The sequence below is a fragment of the Chinchilla lanigera genome, unplaced genomic scaffold, assembly GCF_000276665.1.
Source record: "Chinchilla lanigera isolate Chin_1 unplaced genomic scaffold, ChiLan1.0 scaffold00037, whole genome shotgun sequence".
In the NCBI taxonomy this organism is placed as follows: domain Eukaryota; kingdom Metazoa; phylum Chordata; class Mammalia; order Rodentia; family Chinchillidae; genus Chinchilla; species Chinchilla lanigera.
In genome coordinates, this window is record NW_004955438.1 from 14865504 (window position 1) to 14888233 (window position 22730).

Consider the following 22730-nt stretch of genomic DNA (forward strand, 5'->3'; position numbering starts at 1 on the left):
CCAGCGCGCTGAGGGCGGGGCCCTCAGTGCCCTCCCCGGCCCGGGCCCCAGCGCACCCTGCTCCTGCTTGTCCTTTGCCCAGTACTCCCCCAGTATCTGCCCCCCACCTCCCGTCCCATGCCCCAGGGCCCCCAGACCATCCCAGCCAGCCACCCATGACAGCCTGCGAGAGGCTCCCACAGCCCACCACAGGCCTGAGCGCCTTCAGAGAACAAGAGATGAAGCCCGGGACGGCCCCTAGCTCCTCGCAACCAAGCCCTGCCCCTCCAGTGCCCACAAAGAAGAGCCTTCCCGCTGTGCCTCCCAGGCGACGTGTCTCTGAGAGGCTATCCCTGGAAGACCAGAGTATGGGGCTGGTGGCTGACGGGGAGCAGCTGGGCCTTTCCAGGGCGACTCAGCTCACCTTACCTCCACAAGGGACCTTGGGCAGCCCTGGGGACTGTCCTCAGAGGACCACAGAACAAGCCCAGGAAGCAGAAGCCAAAGCCAGCGATCCAGGCAACACGCCAGACCCTGCCAGGAAGAGCAGACAACCCCCAGTCCCGCCCCCTAGGAAGAAACGGATCTCCAGGCAGCTGGCCTGTGTGCTCCCAAGTCCCCTGGAGAGCGTCAAGCCCCCAACAAAGGAGGTGACCTCTGAGAAACCTGTGCCTGGTGTGCCCAGAGAAGGCCAGGGTGCTGCCCCCCAGTCTGGGACTCCACACCTCCATGCCAAGGCCAGCGCCTATGCCCAGAGCTCTCCAGAGTTCAAGGGCTCCCTGGCCTCCCTCCCAGACAGCCTGGGAGTGCCCTCCTCAGCTGTCGACCAGGACTCCTACTCCACCAGTAGTGCAGAGGAGGAGCTGGATTTCAGCAGCCCCAGCGTGAAGAAGAAGCCATCAATGATCCTGGACAAGGCACGCCACCGGCTGAGCTTTGCTAGCTTTACCAATGTCTTCCACGCCTTCCTCTCCAACAACCGCAAGCTGTACAAGAAGGTGGTGGAGCTGGCCCAGGACAAGGGCTCATACTTTGGCAGCCTGGTGCAGGACTACAAGGTGTACAGTCTAGAGATGATGGTGCGCCAGACTTCCAGCACGGAAATGCTGCAGGAGATCCGCACCATGATGACCCAGCTGAAGAGCTACTTGCTGCAGAGCACCGAACTCAAGGCCCTGGTAGACCCTGCCCTGCACGCAGAGGAAGACCTTGGTCAGTAGCTATGGGGGAGTGGGAGGGAGTGAAGGATGGGGGCGCGTAGACTTAGGAGCCCCTGTGCATGACACAGTTGGTGCCCCAACCTCAGCCCTTCTCAGCTGTGTGCCTGTCTCCAGCTGCTGCATGGGCTGGCTCTGGAGGTGCGCAGTACCCTCTTTCCCAGAAATTGACCTCAGCCGTGCAAGAGTCATGTGACCTACACCCCCTCTCCCACCCTCAGCAGCCCACACCATCACTTCCTGCAGGGGACATTAAGCTAGCCCCTTCCCTCTAAGCAGGACCTCTCTGGTGCGGTTTTATTCCGAGGCATACTCGGGGATCCAGCTGCAGCCCAGACTTCAGCCTGGCTCAAGCCCATCCTTGTTGCACTCCACTTCTCTATTCCTTCCTGCTGTTCTCCAGTAAACCACATGCACCCAAATCCTCTTCTGGGGAACCAACCCAAGCCAGCTCACTGCTTTGACCACCTCTCAAGCAGCGCCCCCTTCCCACCCACGCCAGCCTCTAACCCAGTAACTAGCAAACCTTTTTGAGTTTGTGATTCATAGTGAGATCTATATTATACACTGAAATTAACTACACACCTGTGTAAATATGTAAAACGGTCAGCCAGACATGGTGATACATGCCTGTAATCCCAGTTAGTCAGGAGGCTAAGGCAAGAGAATCTCAAATTCAAGGCCAGCCCGGGCAACTTAGTGAGACCTGGTCTCAAAATAAAAAATAAAATGGTACGGTGGGGTGTAGGTCAGTGGTAGAGCACCCCAAAGTTCAAATCCAGGACCACACACACACACACACACACACACACAAATCACACTGCTGTGTGGCTAAAGCACAAGTTAAAACATGGAGCTGCTGATGGACTAACTAGTTAGTAACAGTCCCTTCCTGAAGCCTTCCAAGTGGCACCCTTTCGGGGTCCCCTAGCTCTCTCTTCCCCTCCCCAGTACTAAAAGGTTAGTGCTGGGGACAGGAAGGGACATTTGAGACTCTGCAACATACTCGAGTCATTGTAAGTATTTCTTGCAGGAAGAGCAGTGAATGTTGTCTTCCCAGGGAGACAGGATTTCGCCAGCAGCTCCTGGGAACATAGACTCTCCTGGCCACAGGACTGGTGGGCACTGTGGGTGTGGGCCTGGATGGTGACACTGAGGTCAGAATCCAGAAGCCGCCTCCCTGGCTGCCGTGTGTGCATCTGCACAGTGCCTTACAGGTGGAGGGTTCTCCAGGATGGAAGCTCGGGGGCAGCACAGGCCAGGGTCACCGACAGCAGCCGGGATTTATCTCACAACTGGGTGCCCAGTCAGAGCAGCACAGGCCTTGCTCCCACTTGTCGCTCTCGCTGGGCAATGCTGAGTCCCATCGTGAGCAGACAGTTAGCAGAGTTATTGGCCGCCCTACTGTGTGCCAGGCACAGTGTCCGAGCTGGGAAAGCAGAGGGGGGCAAAACCTGTGAAAGTCCCTCTTGCCCCCGGGAGCGTACATTTGAGAAGAGCCATGGGCAGTCCGCAGGAAACCTGAGTAAAGGCATCTAGTGGAGTGACGCAGTGGGGAACACGACAGGAAGTGAGGTCAGGAGACACCCAGGGAGGGGGGTCACTAGGACCTGCAGGCCACCCTGGGGACGTAGCTTATGTGCAAGAGACTTTCCTGCTGCGGCAGGTTCAAGTCCAAGAGTGACATTGTCTCACATATGCACGGCGTCACTCTGGCTGTGAAGATGAGGGGGAGCAGACAGATGTGCTCGGAAGCCGCTGCCCCATCTGGTCTTGCAGTGAGGGTGACAGGGTCAGGCAGAGGCAAGGGAGGTGGGACAAGGAGCTGAGATTCTGGTCTTTCCTGAAGGTGGACATAGGACTGGTGGACTCTGGGTATGGGGCTGAGCACTGGGTCCCTAGGAGATGCAGCTGTTGCTTCCTGAGGTGGGCACCGGGGGAAAGTCCTGGGGCAAGGATTTGGACAGACGGCCTTGGAGCTGCTTACCAGACTCCCCGGTGGGGACGTCGAGTAAGCTGCTGAGGTCTGAGTCTGCAGTTCTGCGGTGCGGTGTAGGCTGCAGATAGACATTTGGGAACTGTCAGCATAAAAAGAGCCACGAGACTGGGTGAGATCAGCCCTGATCTGAGAATGGAGCCCCTGGTAGCGTGCAGACCTGGAGGGCGTGGAAGGGCATGGAAGCTCCAAGAGGCTCAGAGGAAGCTGGAGGGGGCTGAGCAGTGGAGAGTGGGGCTGGGCTTTCCTTTAGGGAGAGACAGCAGTGTGGTCACAGGCAGAGAGGTGGGTGACGAGGTGAGAGGATCGGGGACCACTCCCTCGGGGCTGTGTGGACATCAGGCGGAGGATCTGGCCTGGAGGCAGCGGGCTTCTGAAGGGTGTGTGGAGGGCACAGAGGACGGGACAAAGCAGGGAAATGAGTCAGGGAACTGGTTTCGCCCTGGGCAAGACAAAGAAGTTAGTGCCAGCCAGACCATTGCCAAAAACAGCGAGTGACCTGAGCCCCCCAGGGTGGCCAGCTGGCTGCTCAAGGACTCTCCACAGGATGTCTGCAAAGGCCAGCTCTGTCTCAGGCACCGAGATGCCAACAGGTACCAGGTGTGGAGTCTGCCAGGCACAGCACGGCATAGTGTCCCCAGAGCCGGCCCTGGGCTGAGTGTGGGGCAGGGGGAGGGACCCACCAAAGACGGGCAGGGCTGGAGCTGCAGGCAGCAGAGAGGGAACAAGACTGAGTGGCATCAGCGGGACCAGCTGCATTCCGGACACCGCACACCTCAGCCTTAGGACCCGCCAACCCGAGCAGCTGGGCCTCTGCTCCACCCAGGAAGTTACGGCTCAGAGGCTCGGTGACCCAGGCGAGAGGACAGAGCTAGCAGCAGAGCTGGTTCAGACCAGACAGTGGCCCACCCATGAGCCGTTGCTCTGCTGCTGTGCCCAGTGAGACCCGGGGAGCCTAAGCCACAGAAGGCCCTGCCCCTGCCTTTGGTGTTAGGGTAAAAGGGACAAGGCACCCTTGAGACACAGTCCTGGCACCTGTCCGTGGCTGCAGAGGGCTGTGTGATGTGAGGGGCCTGAGGACAAGCACAGCCCTCGCCTTATGCAGAGTAGGAAACAGGCTCTGCGATGGGAAGGAACGCAGTCAAGGTCACACAGAAGCCCGGGGCAGCGGGAAGGAAAGGCGCTCCCCAGTCTCTGCTGTCTGTGTTCTCCTGATGGAGGGATGAGGGAGGTGGCAAGACAGGGACCCAGGACAGCCAGCTCTAATGCCCAAACACAGACAAGAGCAACCCGCTGCAGGGAAGCCTTGTCTTAACCTCCACTGAGGACCAGCCATGAGACTCAGCACGAGTTTCCCCAGGGACAGGGCAGCCCAGGTGTCTTCCATGGGACAAGATTGGGACTGACCCTGCTGGGGGATAGCCAGGACCCTCCTGGAGATGCAGTAGGGCCGAAAACAACTTCCTGGGAGTGTTTTCCTACTGTCACCAGAAGCAGCTGATCATCACTGCAGTGTCAAGCAGATGTGAGCCAGGTCCTCCAGCCCACCCCTATCAGAGCCTAAGTGTTTCCATTTGGCAGGGGAACCACGTACAGTAAAAGACACATTGCCGTGGACCCCCTCAGACTCCTCCCTCTTGCTTCCAAAGAACTTAGCCCCTTGTTCTTGCTGCTTTCTGAAACCATTCTGGAAGTCCTCTTTTGTGAGTGTCCTTGTGAGGCGTGATCAAAAGTAATGATGACTGCTGCTACTGAGTGCCACCAGCAGAAAGGCAGGCTCATAGACACGTGACGGGGTGTCCGCATCTACCTTATTCACTGGGACCATGCGACTTCTGGCTCTTCCCCAAAGTCAAAATGACCGTGAAAGGTAAATACTTTAAACTGATTCAGGACATCAAGGCAGCCATGACAGTGTAACTAAAGCCACTCATGAAAGAGGACTTCCAGAACTGCTTTAGAAAGTGGCAAGAATAATAAGTATGTTCAAAAAGAGGGGGAGTACTTTTAGGGGAATTCGTGGCAATTTGCCTTTTATTGTAACAATTTTTTTAAAAGTTTAAGCATCAGCCATATTTTCATTCACACCCTGTAGAGTTATTGTGAGATCAGAGTTCACTGATGCCCACTCCCCAAGTTGAGTAGGGCTGCTGCTCTGATCAGATGACATTATGGCAAAGGGCAAGCCAGGTAGTTAGGGGGGCATGGGTAAGGGCAGGTGCAAAGGCCCTGAGGCAGGAGCAGCCTGGCAGGGAGGAGGAGCAGTACACACATGGGAGCAAACAGAGCCCAGTGAAAGAGGTTGCAGGGTCAACCACTGTAGGCCTCACAGGCCCCGGGGCAGACTTGGGCTTTGATTTGATTGCATTGTGGATTGGTTAGTTTTCCCAGGTGCTAGGATAAGATGCCTGACATCTACAGCTTAAGGTAGAAGAGGTTTATTTGGTTACTTGAGCTGCCCAGGGCTCCTGTGTGCATTTGTCTGCAGTAAGGCTCTGCTGGATTCCTCCAGGGTCCGTGTGTCAGACGTGCTGGGGCCGAGTGGGGCCTGCAGGAACCAAGACAGGGAGGGTGCACTGCTGGGCAGCAGGGCCGGGTGGCAGGACTCCTGCCACTGATGTCCTCACCTTGTGCTCTGCCCACCCGCAGAAGCCATCGTGGAGTCAGCCCTGTACAAGTGCGTCCTGAAGCCCCTGAAAGAAGCCATTGACTCAAGCCTGCATGAGATCCACAGCAGGGACGGCTCCCTGCAGCAGCTCAAGGTGAACCAGCAGGTGGTCCTGGCCACCACCACCACCGACCTGGGTGTGACCACCAGTGTGCCCGAGGTGCCCGTCCTGGAGAAGATCTTGCAGAAGCTGGCCAGCATGCACAAGGCCTACTCGCCCGAGAAGAAGATCTCTATCCTGCTCAAGACCTGCAAGCTCATCTACGACTCCATGGCACTCGGCAACCCAGGTAGGTGGGGACCCTCCCCAAGGGGCGATCCAGCTCCGTCTGTTCCAGCCAAACCCCAGGCTGCACAGGGCAGTCTGCATCGAAATTTCCCCTTTTTATGAGGACACTGTTCATAGCAGGGTTGGGGCTTTCCCTTGTCCAGAGTGACCTCATGGCCTGTGACATGTTTGGTGACCCCATTTCCAAATAAGGTCACATTCTTAGGTGCTGGGAGTTAGTTCTTGGGCATGTGGGTTTGGGAGAGGATCCGGTTCAGCCTGCTGTGCTGAGGCCAACTGGGCTCCGTGGTCTGCCGTGAGCCGTGGCCGGCTGGAGCTGGCTGGTTGGGGATGGCCGCGCTTGTCTGTCGGGCTGTGACTGACAGTGGCTTGTGCCAAGGTCCCTGGTCCACAGCTCCTGGTCCTGCATCGGGTGTGCCCAGGCTTGTGCCCAGGCTGTTGCGGGGCCAGGAGATCAAGCGCAGGCTGCTAAGCCTGCTGAGTCCTCGCCTGAACTTGCAGGCTGCCGCTGGTACAAGTGGTTGGTTTGTTCAGTCATAAGATGAGCCCTGACTCGGGGTGAGGAACACTTGCCCATGCAAAGTCACAGAGCAGGAGGTACAGAGCTAGGGAGAGGAGTGCCACAGACCACTTATGATCAGTTTACCCCAGCGCTCCTCCAGGTAGATCCGAAAAGGCATCACCGAGCCGTAAGGCACACCTTTGTGAACAGAACAGTGGCTGAATTTCACCCCCACCCGACCCGTCAGCTGGATGCCCTGCACACTGAGCAGCTGGAGTAGTGTACGTGGCACCCACGGTAATGGAGAATGGGAAGATTGTCACTTCTATAATGATACAGACCCGGATTCAAATCCCCGGATGACTCAACTCCCTCAATGACCTTGAATGATTTCCTTAGCCCCTTAAGGCCAATTTCCTCATCTGTTGGAAGCTGCTTTACAGATAGGGGAAACTAAGACCTGTATGACCCAGAAGCCGCGCTCAGTCACTGAGAATATGGACACAACTGCATAAAATGTTGTCCTCGACGCCTTGCCCTGCAGGTGCAGCTGTGGCCCCTGAGGAGCGGGGCTCTCTCCTCCCTTGGAGAAGGGCAGGCCCGTTAGGCCATAGACCAACAGGGCAGGTGTCAGGTTGGGGGTGTGGCCTAGGGTCAGGTCTCTCCTTCTAGAAAAGCTTCCCAGGGTCAAGGCCCAGTTCCAGGTCAGAGTCACCTTTTGTGCTAAACTGATGTGTGTCCTCCGGTGAGAATGAATGTTATTTCCCACAGTCAGACACCACAGTGAGTTAGAAATGCTCATGGACTCATGCACGCCATGTTGGAAATGCAACTGGGAGACAAAGTGCTGTAGCAGAAATGTGGGGTCATGAGGGTTTGTCTTCCACAGGGTGGATTTTAGACTTGGGATTTGTGCAGTCTGCAGGCCAGTGAACAGGCCGAGGATGCAAGTACAACCAAGTACCCACCTTAAAAAAAAAAACCCACAGAAACAAAGCAGGGTCCGTAGAAAGCCTGCAAAGCCCAGAGCTCTCAAAGAGATGAACATAGACAGCCCTAGGGACTGGAGCCCTGGGCAGCCTGGCCTGGCCAGGCAAAGCACTGGAGGAAACAAGCCAGGAGCCTTCTCAGACTGGGCGAGCAGTTCTGGATCTACAGCAAGCAGGCAGGATCAGGCTGTCCTGGATCAGGGTGGGTAGAGGGAACATCAGAGAAACTGAGTCAAACCAGAAAGGAGACAGAGCCCCTCCCAGAGGGACACGGGACAGCCGGACCCAGGTTCCCATCCCGGCTCTGGCCCTCAGCTGCTGGGTAGTTTGGGTGACCCAGTGCGCAGCTTGATTCCTCCTACTGAAGGGGCACAGTGGTCCCTACCTGGGGCTACCTTGACACCCAGAGGAGCCTGCAGTTTGCAGGTTGCCTGGCAGCTGCACTTCCTAAATGAACGGTCCCCTTCCATGGTTCGGGTCTTTGGGAGAATCGTTTCCCCCAGGTCCTGCAGGGCTGCGGGGGCTGTGGGCGGAGTCGGGGCCAAGGGTGCAGCAGCCCCCCACTGCATTCTACCCTAGCTTGGCTGGAAAAGGGCAGTTCCGTTCTCAGTGAGCCTTGTTTCCCCCAGAAACCTCTGGCTTCCTGGAATTCTTTTAAAACCCCAGTCATGTGGCGGTGATGTTCCAACAGTGTGACCTTTGCTATCTGTGGATCTGGCTGCTGAAAACTTACCCACAGCAGGGATGGGGGCGGAAATGGCTAATTTTGAGGCAGGAGGGAGGGAAACAAAGGCAGTTAGTGGAGCTGGCAGGCTGGGGACAGCAGGTGGGGGACAGAGCGGAGCAGGGGGACTGCGATCTCTGCTGACTTAGAGGCTACCCAGGCCAGCGACTCTGAGCTGTGATGGTCAGGCCAGGGTCAGGGCTCTGAGCCAAGATTTCTTGCCAGAAACCAATAGGTTCTCACCAAGGGACCACGGTGGGTTCCTTCCATTGCTGGCTGAGCACTGACTAGGAGTCCAGTGGTGCTCACTTTAATCTTGGCCCCTGGCAGTTTGGAGCCACCACCCCTCAGAGCCTCAGCCACTTCCCTGACAAAAGCAGGGGCTGTGGGGTTGGCCTGCAGCTCTGGGCTTGAACCTCAGCTTCCTTGCATAGCCTTGGAAACAGTCCCACAGGCCCCTGCACACACATCAAGCCCGTGGGATGTCCCTGAGCACCAGGGAAGCTCGAGACCCCCAGCTCAGTGTCTGCACCCGTCAAATGGGGCTGGGAACTCCGCTGGAGGCTCTGGTGAGGAGACCCCGAGTGTGTGTGAGTGCTTAGATATTAGGGTACAGCAACCACTGCCACTCTCCACCTTCCCTGATGTGTTGGGGGCACAACGCACTCTGTGGTTCCCTAGCTGGGTTTCACAAGGCACCGGGGCCACCAATGGGACACCAGACAGCAGGGCCCAGGGCCAGCCTTGCTGCTGACAGCCCTGCAGGACTTGTTTTACACATGGAGCTCTGCATGGGATTTTGTTTGAAATAAATAGTTCTACTGCAATTTTTTTTAAGTCTTTCACTTGGAAAGAATTTCAAACTTCAAACACCCCCAAGAATAGAAGCAGTGCACTGAAATAGGCACACATGCATACTCTTGTGAGTTGTAACATCTTACCCCATCTGCTTTCTCTGTCTCTGCGCGTACGTAATGCTTTTCCGAATCGTATAAAGGACAGAGCTCTTACCCCCCTTCGGCCCTTTGTCCCTGGACACTTTCCTGAGTGCGCCACGGGCTGTCTGTAAGCACTAAGGCTGCGTGCCCGTGTACACCCACCCTGGGGTCACCCGTGCCAGAAGTTTACATTGCTTTTAATCTAAGCTACCAAGTTGTCTCTTGGTTGAAGAAGGTCCTTGCTCGTACCTCCCCGCTGCAGGTCGGGGACCAGCCGAGGGCCAGGTATTCCATGTAGCGGGTGTGCGTTTCACCTCCCTTGGAATATTTGCACAGCCTGTCTTTGTCGTTTATGGCACTGGTAGTTTTGAGAGCTTGAAATGCAGACTTCCCCCGCCCCCTGCTTTTTCCTTTACAAGAAAGTTCCCCATTTTGTGTTTGTCAGATGTTTCTTCACGATTAGATTACATTTACGCGTTCTCAGCCGCATCCCACATTCTCTTCTTACTTTGACTCTGGGTGATTTTAGGACCAGGCCCCGGGCCCTGAACTCACAGCCGTCTCCTGGGTGGGGTTCCCAGCAGCCCATGCCGTCTATAGCATGGTGACTCAAAATGGAGTCCAAGACCAGCGATCCTGCACTGAAGGCCGAGGAGCCCTTCGGGCCCCGTGAGGATGCAGCGCTCCAGCCTGTGTCCTCCACACAGAGAGCCCCTCCCAAGCCCACCACCACCCGCTGCCCACCTGCCCGGCGCTGCCTTTGGTCTTCCGGGAAAGGTGCCCCCTGCCTGCCTCTCCCGTCGCCATGCTGGTGTGCAGCAGCCTAGTGTCATTCTTGTTTTACTCTTGAAAACAGGAGTAAAATGAGGCCTGGCTGCAGGTGAGCCCTGTAGCAGAATGAAAGGGGGTGAGCTTGGAAGCACAAGCCTGCCTTCCCTGGCTGCGCTGTCCTTTCCATCGAGAGAGCTGCGATTATGCCTGGTATCTCAACCCCGGCTTACCTCACGTTATGCCCCTGCTTTCATCACTGACCCAGCCAGCCAGCTGGGACCAGCCCCGCACTTCACAGCGGCAGTTGAGTACCTTTCCCACTAGGGCTAGTGGAGGGTGCCGGGTCAGGCAGGTTGGGGAGTTTGCGGAGGCAGAAAACCTGGGATAAACTTGGCCCTCCATCTGTACCCAGGAGCAAAGCCAGCTTCTGTGGGCTCATGAAGCATGGTGAGAGCAGTGAGGCTTCTAGATGGATCTCTCTTTTTACTTTGTTTTGTTTTGTTTTGTTTTGTTTTGTTTTGTTTTGTTTTTCTTCCAGTGCTGGGAATCGAACTCACGACCTTACGCTTGCCAGGCAGGCACTGTGCCACTGAGCTAAATCCCCAGTCCCTCTCCTTTTACTTTGACCAGCAAGTCATTCCCACCTCTTTGACGACTAAGGCCAAGCACTGAAAACCAGGAGAAACAGGTCCCAGCCCAGGCATCCTCTGGGGTGGTGATGGGATACAGGGTTAGATCCACTAACGAAGATAAATGGCAGGAGATAACAGGTGCTAAGGTGCACAGGCTGCCCTGGAGCCTTCAATAAGCTGATGCCCAAGGACTTCCCCGGAGATGCCACCCAGCTCTAGCCCCAGGACATAAAGTACATATGGGCAGGTGGTTGGATGTGGGGCCAGCAAGCTAGTGATGGGGCCCAGGTCCCTTGACATCCACGTCCCAGCAGAGACCATGGAGTCCAGGGTTTGTGGCTGGGTCAGGCAGGGCCATGGCTGGCATGGACGGGAGGAGACATTCAATGGGGACCCCAGGGGCCTAGCACATTGACTGAAGGTGAAGAAGCCAGAGAGGAAGTCAGGCTATTGGTTTTTAAAAACTTACACTAAAAAAATAAGCTGAAATGATTTGTGATGATAAAGGTTGTTCATATTTATTGTTGAAAAATTGATCAGTGGTGGTGTTTTGGAGAATTTCTTTCTAGTCTCAGATGACTGATTGATAGATAAATAGACAGACGATTAACTAAGGACATACTGGCTGCTGTAATATCTAAACTGTACCACCTCTAACTCAGAAGTTTATTTCTCACTCATGTAAGTTGAGTTGAATTGAGGGCGCCATATTGTCCATGCTGAGGGAAGTAATTTAGGTCCCTCAGGCATTGACGTCTGGTGACACAGAGACTCACACCTCATTTCCCACCCCACAGCATGGCTGGGGTTGAGCCCCCCCTGAGATGCCATGCACTAAGGTTCTCAGGACATGTTACCCTTCTGCCCTTCCTAACGGTCAGGTCTAACACTGCCCACACCCCAGGCACAGAGCAGGTATCGCGCTGAGCACTTGCCATCTGTCTTACCATTTTATCCTCACAACCGTTCTATAGCAGGTGGACACCATTGGGCTTCCTGTTTCTGGGGAAACTGAGGCCCAGTGAAATCAGGCAGCGTGGCCGGGGGCCGCTCTGAGCAGGTGAGTGGTAGACCAGGTCTGGAACCCAGGCCTACCTCCCTAGCCATCCTCCCTAGGGCACCAGCGGTCAGAGGTGACCTCAGGAAAGACAGGCCCAAGTCGCAGGCGGAGTTTCCCCACCCTGCAGCCCGATGCTTCTCAGAGCCAGGCTGGGAAACTGTGGCTGCGTAGCTGCCGGGCTCGTGGGCGGAGCTCTCTGAAGAGGAAGCTTGGGAGCTGGGATGATGCTGGGGTGGATGCAATGTTGCTCAGAGGAGAAGTTGGACTTAACCAACCTCTCTGCAAAGGGCAAACCACCAAGCCAGGGCTCAGGAACTCAGCAGGAAGGAGGGGCTGGCTCCTCGTTGCCCACTAGCCACAGAGCAGAGAGGTGGCCTCCCACCCACCACTCCTTCTCCCCAGGCCCTGGGTCATTCATCCAGCAGCTGGCAGTGCATTCTTGACCAGCAATTTTGAAACTGGTTTCAGGGAGCTGTTTGGAGGCCCAGACATAGCTGGGAGTGGCCCTGAGGGTCCTGGAGCGGGACTGGAGGGGAACTGCGCAGCCAGCCCTACTGCCTCCACCCTGGCCACCCGGAGAAGCTGACTCATGCATGCGATACCCCTCCACAAAAGTCTTCCTCTGCAGCAGCCGATTCAGATCCACTGCGTTGGATGGTCTCTACTTTCTGCCTTCTTGTATTTTCATCGGAGAAATTCATTTCAACAATTGAAAAGCCATCTACTGACATAGAGATGTTAACAGCCAAACCCTGGAAGACCAGTCCCTGTCTTTAAGATGTTCGCAAGTCAGGCAAAAAATCGGAGCACTGAACAAGCAGCAATCACATGGTGTTGCAGTGATGTAGTATGATTGCTGCTATTCATTCATTCATTCACTCATTCATTCTGCAAATACGGTGATTAAACACCTACCGAGGGCTGGGCACTGTCGAGATGTGGGTTATTCACACTGAACGAGGGCTAACTTGCTGGGATTGCAGAGGGCAATAAGACAGCAATGGAAATACAAAATGTACTGTCCAGTGCTGCCCCTGCTACTGGGAGGAACGCTGTAGGGTAAGTAAGGGAACTGAGCATCGAAGGAGCATGCCGCCTGGACCAGGTGCTCAGGGAAGGCCTCCCTGAGTAAACATACGTTGTCTACTTTTCCGCTCTGCAGTGATAGGACACAGGAAGCCCATTATACGGGCATCAGACCTGGTTGGTGGGGTGTTCCGGGAGAAAGCAGGTTGCCTTCAGCAGGAGTCATGGTGGAAGGCAAAGGTCAAAGCGCATCACCGTCATGAGCCTTGCGCTCCCCTAGGATTGCTGCAGCACCACCTGCCTTTGGAAAGAGCCCGTCAGCACAACCGGGATGAGGGTAGTTACAATAAAAGGATAAATCCTTTTTCTAGATCAGGGGTCTGTAAACCATAGCCCCCCCCCCGCCAACTCTGGCCTGCCACCTGATTTTATATATTTATCGATGTTGAAACATATCACACCTATCCATTTATACAGTGCCTAGGGTTGCTATGTTATGGTGGCTCCACTGAATAGTTAAGGCAGACACCATATGGCCTGTGAAACTACAAATATTTATCATCTGGTCCAGTATAGAAAAAAGTTTGCCAGTCCCTCTTTAAATAATGCTTCCTAAGTGACCAGACTTTCTTTCAGCCACTCATTTGATGCCCACAACAGCGCTACATAACAGTTCTCCCAGTTTTCAGATGGGAAAAGTGAGGCTCCAAGTGGCTTAGTGAGTGATCTTCAATCACCCACTCGTCAAATGGCAGCTGGGGGCCTCCACATCCTCACGGTCTGCGTGATCCCAGAGAGCACCCTTGGACTCACTTTTGTCTGACACAGAGCTTTCTTGCTCTGAAGACTCCCAGCCTGTGCAGCGTGCCAAAGGCCCCCACCAGCTCTCTACAGCTCAGCGTGAGCAGTCCCCCCCGTGCTACAGATGGCAAGCAGATGGAACTTGGCAGAGAAGAAAGCAGAAATCACACAGGCTGCAGCCAGGAGGGCTTAGGGCTGCACAGGCAGATGGATGTGAGCTCTGATCCATACAAGACAGATGTTCAGATCACAGGAGACTTGTTTTGCAGCTATACCCAGCATCCCAGTGCCGCTGCCTGGGGCCTTCTGCGCACGGGCAGAGCCCTGAGCAGGGCTCTGTGCTTCCAGAAGGAGAATGCAGCCCTAGGTACACCGAGAACACGCTTCAGCCGCGCTGGGTGCTGGGATGGGCCCATGAGCCCCTGTCAGGTTGCTTGTGCGTGCTTCTTACCCACCGAAGGGGAAGACCCGGGTTCTAGTCCCAGCTCTGCGAGTGACCGGCTGTGCGCCCTCAGCCTCAGCTGCCTTGCAGTGTGATTGGACCTGTTACTTCCAAGGCCATCAGTGCACTGAAATTGGCGGCTGTGAGTTCTGGAGAGCTGACTGTGTGTGTCTCTTCCTAGCTCCGTGAAAACAGTTAACATCGCTGACACTGGCAAACACAGCAAGTCAGCTTTTGTTTTGTTTTTTCTTCGGAGAGCCATTTGGGAAGCCACTCCCAGAACGCCAGCAGACCCAGGGCCTGTGGCCATGACCTGACCCCAGGCAGACACAGTGGTGTCCGGTAAGGGTGCCCGAGGGGCTCAGTTCAGTCCACCCTTCACAGCCTTCATCCAAGCCCTGGGGCTGGCAAAGTTGGGACAGGGGCTCAGAGAGATCTAGAGCCTCAGGGCAGCCCACACAGCCCCCTCTGCTATGAGGAAGCTGGCCGTGTGAGGAAAAGGGCAGCTCTAGAATGATGAGGGCACATGGGAGCTAGAGCAGGGTAGTGGAAAGGTAGAAAGGGGGTCCCGGACGGAAGGAACAGTACGGATGCTCAGGGACACAGAGGCCAAGACAGACTCAGAGTGTGAAGTGTTTCCTGGGAGAGATGGAGCCGCTGTTGTGAGTTTCTCCTGAGATGGAAGTTGGAGAGCAGAGCGAGCGCCGTGCCCAGGGCAGTCCAGGAGGGCTTCACAGAGGAGGTGCACTGGAAGGGTGAGTGTCAAAGTAGCGCAACAGTGAACTGAACTCAGCCTCCCAGAGCTGCTTCAGGAATTGATGGTATGATGCTTACAGAGTCTGCTTTGCCTTTTAAGTCACATAAATGCAGCTGTCTCACGGCCAAGGTCGGGTTGGAGCCTATAGAAGGCAAGAGAGGGGTTGGTCAGGCAGGTGAGGGTAGTAGGCTGCTGAGGCAGGGAGCAGGCGACTTGTCCACAGGCTACTCGCAGGATGGCATGGCAGGGTCTAGCAGGGTGACTCGTGTCAGCGTGGTGTCTCCGGGCACACTCGTTCAAGGCCTTGGGCACCAGGGCACAGGATCGGGCCTTGACTCCAGCAGTGGGAGCCCAGTGGTTCTTGGGCAGGGACAGTGCACCACCAGAGCTTTGCTCTAGGGATAGACACTGCAGGGCGGAGGGTGGGGCGGGGCAGGAAGTGGTCAGATGAGGGCCCCGGGGAGCAGGGAGGACCCCAGCCTTCCATCTGGGGACTGAGAAGGCACGGCTGTGAAGGACGGAATATTCCCAGGGACTCTTGGGTTAGAGCTCAGTGCTCAAGCACTCATTCACCCACCCAGAACTACTTCCTGTGCCCTTTCAATGTGCCAGGCTGTACAAGGGGAGGCAGAGGAGAGCTGGCAGCAGGAGGTTGAGGGAACAGACATGGGATCTGAACACACTCAAACGCAGGGAACCAAGGAGATGAGCCCCAAATTCCCGCCTTGGGGGCCAGCAGCGATTCCTTCAGGGGAGCATGGCGCGAAGAAGCCAACGGGCCAACGACTTCGCGTGCTATCACACCGCATGGCCCAGCCTCCAAGCCCCGCAGCCCGGGCCCTCGCCGGACCATCCTCGGGCCGAGAGTCCTGACCCTCAGGCAGGGCTGCTCCCCTTGGCACTGCAGTATTTGAGGCTCAGTGACTTTGGCAGGGGCTGCCCGGTGCCCCGGGGGAACTTTTGAAGCATCCCTGACCCTCCCCCAGATCTGACAACCGAGAAGCAACCCCAGGCCTCACAGACATCCCCTGGGGTACAAAACCACCCTAGCCGAGAACCACTTCCTGGCAGCAAAATAGCTTGCCGGACTGTGAGTTATACAATAGACAGAAGAAAATATGTTCCTGGAGGTGGAGTGGAAATTGCGTCAGCTGTCGGCTCTAAGGGAAGGCATGAGTTGTGAGGGAACCCTTCAGGCCCAGTTCCGGTTCAGAGCTGTACCGTGGGACTTGCCTTGTTCCCTCACCATCAATCAAGAAAGAGAATAAGAATCTGTGTGCCAGGATTTTAATAATTAAACTATTCATGTGAAAAACAACTCCAAGCACAAAATAATATTTCCCCAGGAGCATCTCAGGCTCATAAAGGTGCCAGGAAGCTCCTCAGAACAAATTCTGTGCAGGGAAGCCTGAAGCCAGGGAAGCAGAGGGGCGGGGCTGCAGAGCTTAGGAAGAAGAATAGGGGGTCATCTTTAGTAGGCATTTTCACAGGAGCATGGCAGAGACACTTCATGTAAATCCTGTCATAGTACTGTCACCGACACCCCAAGGCATGGTCATGTTATCTGTGTCCCTTCACATTTGACCAAAAATGCAGGCTCAGAGAGGTAAAGCAAGTACGCCGAGGTCACACAGCTGGTAGGTGGTACACTGGGACCTACACTCCAAGTCTGACTGACTCTGCTTTTTAGTGCAACGAGTTACCAACCCTTTCAGCCTGTTCATCTTACAGGTGGAAAACCTGAGCTACCTGAGAAAGCAGAACCCGGATGCCAATAATAGTTCTTTCTGTAGCTCTTTATAGCTGCTGCCTCAAGTTCATATTCTTTCTCTTATCATATTCTCAAAAACCCAAAAGGCTGTCAGAATCAGCATTGCTGATCCCGGTTTACAGATATAGAAATGGAGCATGGCCAGGAGGGCAGGAAACAGGGCACAGTGTTCTCTGGAAAACCAGACAGAGGGGCAGGCTGGTTAGTGAGAGGGCTTTGGTGAAAGCATAAGCAGGTGATCAATGGCTGCTCTGGCCCCTGACCGGGCAAGCTTCCCACTGGGGTTGGCAGCTTGTGTTCTAGAGAATTCAGGCTGTAGTGTAGACTGCTGGTGACACACCTGCACACTGCAGTGACTTGCACAGAACGGAACTTTTTTTCACTTGCATTTTCTGGTGCAGGCTGGCAGGATACCTCTCCTCTCCAAGGCCCTCAGGGACCAAGTTTCTCCCACCTTCTTTCTCCACCGTGCTTGAGCTTTTCCTTATTCACATGCTCCTCCCCATCAGGGGCATGACCTGGAAGTTGAATATGCCACCTCCTTCTTGAGTCCCTTTAACTAAAATTCAGATACAAGGCTGCACCTAGCTGCAAGGGAAGCTGGGAAATGTAGGAGTTTTTTTGGAGGCCATGTTCCAATTAAGTCAGAGGTCTGTTACTATGAAAATAGAGACTGAATAAGGTGGAGGAGCCTCCTTGGCTGGTTGTCCACAAACCTGAAATCCCAGTCCCTGGCTTGGCTGTTGGTCTTAGCGTGGAAGCGTCCCAAGAGCAGAAACCAGCTGAAACTCCCTTCCTCCACCTCCACGGGTGCAGAGCTCACACCAGGGCCACTACAATGGCTCACAATGACCCAGGGCACTTTTTTGTCATTCCCTACCCTAAGTGCCACCTACAGGGCCAGGGTTTGAGTGAGGTGAGACACTCACTTTAGGGACCTGATGTAAGTAGTACCCTAAAGTGTCAGTAATCAAGGTATGTATGTGTGCATGTACACACCTTTTCAATTCAGTGGTTTTTAGCATATGCCCAAGGTTGTATTTCCAAATGCTCTAATTTTGAACATTTTCATCACTCCCAAAACAAACTCCATTCCCACCTCCCACCATCCCCTGGAAACCACCAATCTGCTTTCTGTCTCTCTAGATTTGCGTATTCTGGACATTTTCTACACATGAAATCATGCAATATGTGGTCTTTGTGACTGGCTTCTGTCACAGAAGATAACATTTTCATAATTAAAAAAAAAAGAAAGGAGATAGCACTTTCATAGTGTCCTAACATGCTAACAGGCATCCCTGGTTTGTTCCTTGGCATTACCTAACTGCATCCGGTTGTACGGATGGGCCACTTCGTCTGCATTTACCCAGCGAGGAACATTTGGGCTGTTTCCACTTGACAGACATCACAGAGACTGCCGCTGGGAACACTGCACAAGTCATTGTGTGGAAATGTCTTCATTCTCTCAGATATGGAATTCAGAGTGGAATCTAGTGGTCATATGCCAAAATAAGTACTATTTTCTTTTTTTATGAGACAGGATCTTGCTATGTAGCGCAGGCTGGCCTTGAACTCCCTTATGTATCTCAGGCTGCCTCAAACTCATGGCAATCCTCCTGCCTCAGCCTCCGGAGTCCTGTGATTACAAGCATATGCCACCAGCCTGGCAATAAGTATTACTTTAATGCAGTATTTTTAAATATAAAAATTACTGTAAAATCTACGATGAGCAAGATACCAACATTTTAAGTTAACATAGGCTTATTGAGCAACAGGCAGGACTGATCACTTGTAATCAGTGCTTTCTGAGCCCTGATCTGTTTTTATGAGTGCTGTTGATGATATGCAGACAAATTGGTAACACCAGGCTTTATCTACTGTGGGTTTTTTTTAATTGTACAGCATTCTTTTTTTTTTCCCCACAGGGTGCAACATATGGGAGGATATTTTGGTAAATGTCTCTACAGATATTTATCTTCTAATGCAGCCAGGCATGGTGGCACACACCTGTGATACCAGCACTCGGGAGGTTGAGGCAGGAGGATTGTTGTGAGTTCGAGATCAGCCTGGGCTACAAAGTGAGCTCAAAGCCAGCCTGAACTACATAGTGAGACCCTGTCTCAAAAAGACCAAAAAAAGAAGAAAGATATTTATCTTCTATCAGACGTAGACATGGTGCTGTAATCCTACCACTGAGGGAAGCCAAAGCAGGAAGATTGCAAGTTCAACTCCTGCCTGAGCAATTTAGCAACTTAACAAGACCGTGTTTCAAAATAAGGGCTGGGGATGTAGCTCAGCGGTAGAGCACCCCTTGGTTTGATCTGCAGTACTACCAAAAAAAAAATCTGCAAAAGCGCTTTTTCCTTTTGTCGGGCCTCAGTATGTCAACAATGCACCAACTACTCGTGTCATTTCATTTAACCCCTGGCTGCTTATTCTCCAAACTCTCTACCAAGGTTAGAGGAGCCTTTCTGCCCTGGCCCTTTTTTATTTTGAAACAAGGTCTCACTGAGTCACTAAATTGTCCAGGCTGGGCTCCAACTTGCAATCTTCCTGCCTCAGCCTCTCAGAGTGCTAGAATTATAGGTGTGTGCCACCTGTAATGTATATGATGTATGTAAACACCACACCCAGCCTGATGTTTATATTTTTATTTAGATTTTCCCCTTTTATCAGGTATATTCCCCAGTGGCCACTACACCCTTTGTAAAACTGTCTAGTGGGAATAAACTTCTTGAAAGAACTGAATTGCTGGCCAGTGCTGGGCTGTTAGTCCACCCGGGACACACAGGGTTGAAACTGCACTGCCTCAGACCCCCGTGGGGTCCCACACAGACCTGGTGGCCTCCAGCTGAGTCCAGCCTGAGCCCTGTGTTAGGACTGAGAAGCTGGGCTGGGGACCCCCTGTGCAGGCTGCCCGGCCAGGCTTCCTGTCCCCATGTGCTCACGAGGGAGGCCAGGGTACTGAGGAGGACATAAGCCGTGTTGTCCCTGTTGGAATTTGTCCCCTTTGGTTCTGCGTTGTCACAGGTGGTCTTCAAAGCCACCCACAGACAAAGTGGGCTGGACTTAGGGCCCTCCAGTGCCTTTCTCCCTGCCCTCTGCCTGTCTCAGTGGCACATCTGCTGCTGTCAGGGTCCCCTGAGCCTGTGAGCCTCTCCCCCAAAGGCAGAGACACGAGCTGTTCTCCAGCTGTCTTCAGGCAAGCCAACCCAGAAAGGCTGAACCCCACAGGGTGAAGGTGTGCTGGTGGGACTGCAGGCGATCAGTGTGCTCAGAAAGAGCTTTCTATTTTGTTGCTGGGCAGAGAGGTGTGGGTAAGGGCACAGGGAACCTGCGCAGAAGGCAGGGCTGTGCGGCAGCCAGTGGCTCTAGGCAGGCCTGTGAATCAGTGTGACATGAATTTGGTGGCCAAGAGCAGCCGGGGTGGGACCACCATCCTTGTCCTGAGAATCCTGGCAGAGTGGGAATGGTCTTCTCCCAGCGTGACCACCCAGCTTGGAAGAGCACAGCCCCTCGCTGGACAGGGGTGGGCTCCCACGGAGAGCCTGGCAGAAGCTCACTGCTGTCTCCTCGCTCCTCCTCCTAGGGAAGCCCTACGGGGCCGACGACTTCCTGCCTGTGCTCATGTACGTGCTGGCCCGCAGCAACCTGACAGAGATGCTTCTGGACGTGGAGTACATGATGGAGCTCATGGACCCGGCCCTGCAGCTCGGAGAGGGTGAGTCTCCATCCCGCTGTCTCACACCGCAAACCAGGTAGCCCGGCAGCCACTTCAGCGCCCATTCGGGCCGCACCCTGGTGACATGAATGAGCCTGGGAACCCTATGCGTGCCCTGCCTCGGGGAGCTCACAGACCCAGAGCACGGCAGGAAGAGGGGATGTCACCACTGCTCCACCAGAGTGGGAAAGGTGGGGAGCCCAAAGGGAAAGGGGTAGGTCACCCAGCCGGCACCTTGGGAGGGGGCTTCCCAGAGGAGGTGGCACAAGGCTGACAGTAAGGGTGAACAGGAGCCTGCAGGTAAAGAAGAGGAAGCATTTTTCCTAGAGAGAACAGCTGCAGCTGGCAGCCTGAGATGAAGGGCTGGAGTGGTAATCAGTTCTCAGACAGGGGCCCCCGGGCAGGGCACCAGCACCTGCTCATCCGGCCCTGGCCTTTGGTGGGAGGAGGTTACGGGGTGAAGGGGCCGTGGCTCCCAGGAAGATAAGGGAGGGGAAGTTGCTGCACCCACCCTCGGTTTCCCTTCCCCTGTCCTCCTTCCCAGCACTTCCTCCGCCCACTGAGGCCGGCCACCCCTCCACCAAGACTCCCTGACGTGCTGCTGACCCTCCTCGGCCCTGAGGGCGCCCTCTGAGACCTCAGTCTTGAGGAATGGAGCAAGACTCCCAGGCCCTGAGTGGCCCCTTTGGGGCTTTTTGGTTCTCAAAAGTAGCTGACCATCTTTGCATGGGTTTGCATTTTTAATATGTGCCAGAATCCACGGGAAACGTCTAATGTAAATGATTCTGTGAGTTGTGGTTTTTGTTTTTGTTTTTGTTTTGTTTTTTGAGACAGGGTCTCACTCTGTAATTCAGGCTGGCCTTGAACTCACTATGTAGCCTGGGCTGGCCTGGAATTTGCAGAAATCCTCTTGTCTCAGCCTCTGAAGTGCTGGGATTATAGGCATACACCACCATGCCCAGCTGATTCTGTGAGTTCTGGACAGCTCATGGGAGTGTCAAAGCCATGAACTTTGTTGTCATAGGTAGCTTGGCCTATGGCTCCAAAAACCTGGGAATTTCTGTTTTGTTCTCTAATTAAATATTTCCTAAAGTTGTAAGAACTTATCTTCCAGGACTAAGAGGTCTGGGAATTCAGGAGAAGCCAAACTTCTTTAAGCCAGTTATCCACCCAGCCATCTGCTCATCCATCCCACTCATCTATTCTCTCATCCATCCATCCACCCATTCATCCATCCCATCCATCCATCCACCCATTCATCCATTCTCCCATTCATCCATCTATCCATCTATCCATTCATCCATCCATCCATCCATTCATCCATCCCATCCATCCATCCATCCACCCATTCATCCATTCCCCCATCCATCCATCCACCCATTCATCCATTCTCCCATCCATCCATCCACCCATTCATCCATTCTCCCATTCATCCATCTATCCATCTATCCATTCATCCATCCATCCATCCACCCACTCATCCATTCTCCCATCTATCCATCCATTCATTCATTCTTCCATCCACTCATCCATCTATCCATTTGCCCACTCATCTACTCATCCACCAATCCATCCACCTACGTATTTGTCCATCCATCCACTAATTTATTCATCCACCCTCTCATCCATCCATCCATTCGCCAGTCCATCCATGCATCCACACACCAGTCCATCCACCAATCAACCACTGACCCCACCATTGCCCCTTCCAGACCCTGGCTGCAGTGTAGGGCAAAGCATGTAAGACCAACAGCCGCATGAGAATGAGTGAGCACCTCACCCAACACCCTGCACTTTGGGCCTTCACCTCCTGGACTTCCTCTTAGGTTTTACTGCCCCAGAACATGCACCTGACAGCACCCAGAGGTTGAGGAGGTGGGCAGAGGCCTCCAAGCCCACTGACCTGTCTGGAACAAACCCCACCAGCCTGAGGGAAAAGAACAGAAGAGGGGGAGGCAGCAAGGAACAGGTTCTGTGAGCCTTTCTCCCCAAACCCAAGCACCCTGTTCCCTAGGATTTGTCCCAGAGAGGGACAGCAACTGCCCAGCGCCTCACAGGAATCTTCACTGTGGTGTTGGGGCTGCCCTTCATGTAGCCTCTAAAGGTTAAGTTTTCCATGTCGAAAATGACCATAAAGAGAAGATACAGACAGTAAACCAAGAGTGCTCCTGCTAGTCAGTACACCAAAGTAACAGCCTCAATATGTAAAAGGCTTTTATTCATCAATAAGAGAAGCACTACTCATCCACCTTGCATTAAGTAATAGTTTCCTGGGTTGGAGCCGCTTCCTCTCAGTCAGCAGCACTGAGCTATTTCAGGGCGGGTAGCAGGGAAGTTTTTCATGGAGTTTCCTTCCATTGGGAATCTGTTTCCTTCCATCAGCAGATTTTTAGAAAGCAAGCAAATAAGATAATTTCACATCTAGCCAAGTGATCCCAGCACTCAGG

The 22730-nt window shown here is 54.1% G+C and overlaps 1 protein-coding gene across 1 annotated transcript in view; it reads left to right on the forward strand.

The window, feature by feature from the left end:
- The window catches only part of Rin3 (Ras and Rab interactor 3), a gene marked incomplete in the record, with an annotated part of 120707 nt that overhangs the window by 87638 nt on the left and 10339 nt on the right, over window positions 1-22730 (forward strand). The window contains 3 exon segments of the mRNA XM_013517215.1: window positions 4-1191; window positions 5842-6150; window positions 20152-20283. Of these exon segments, the coding sequence (XP_013372669.1) occupies window positions 4-1191; window positions 5842-6150; window positions 20152-20283 (1629 nt within the window).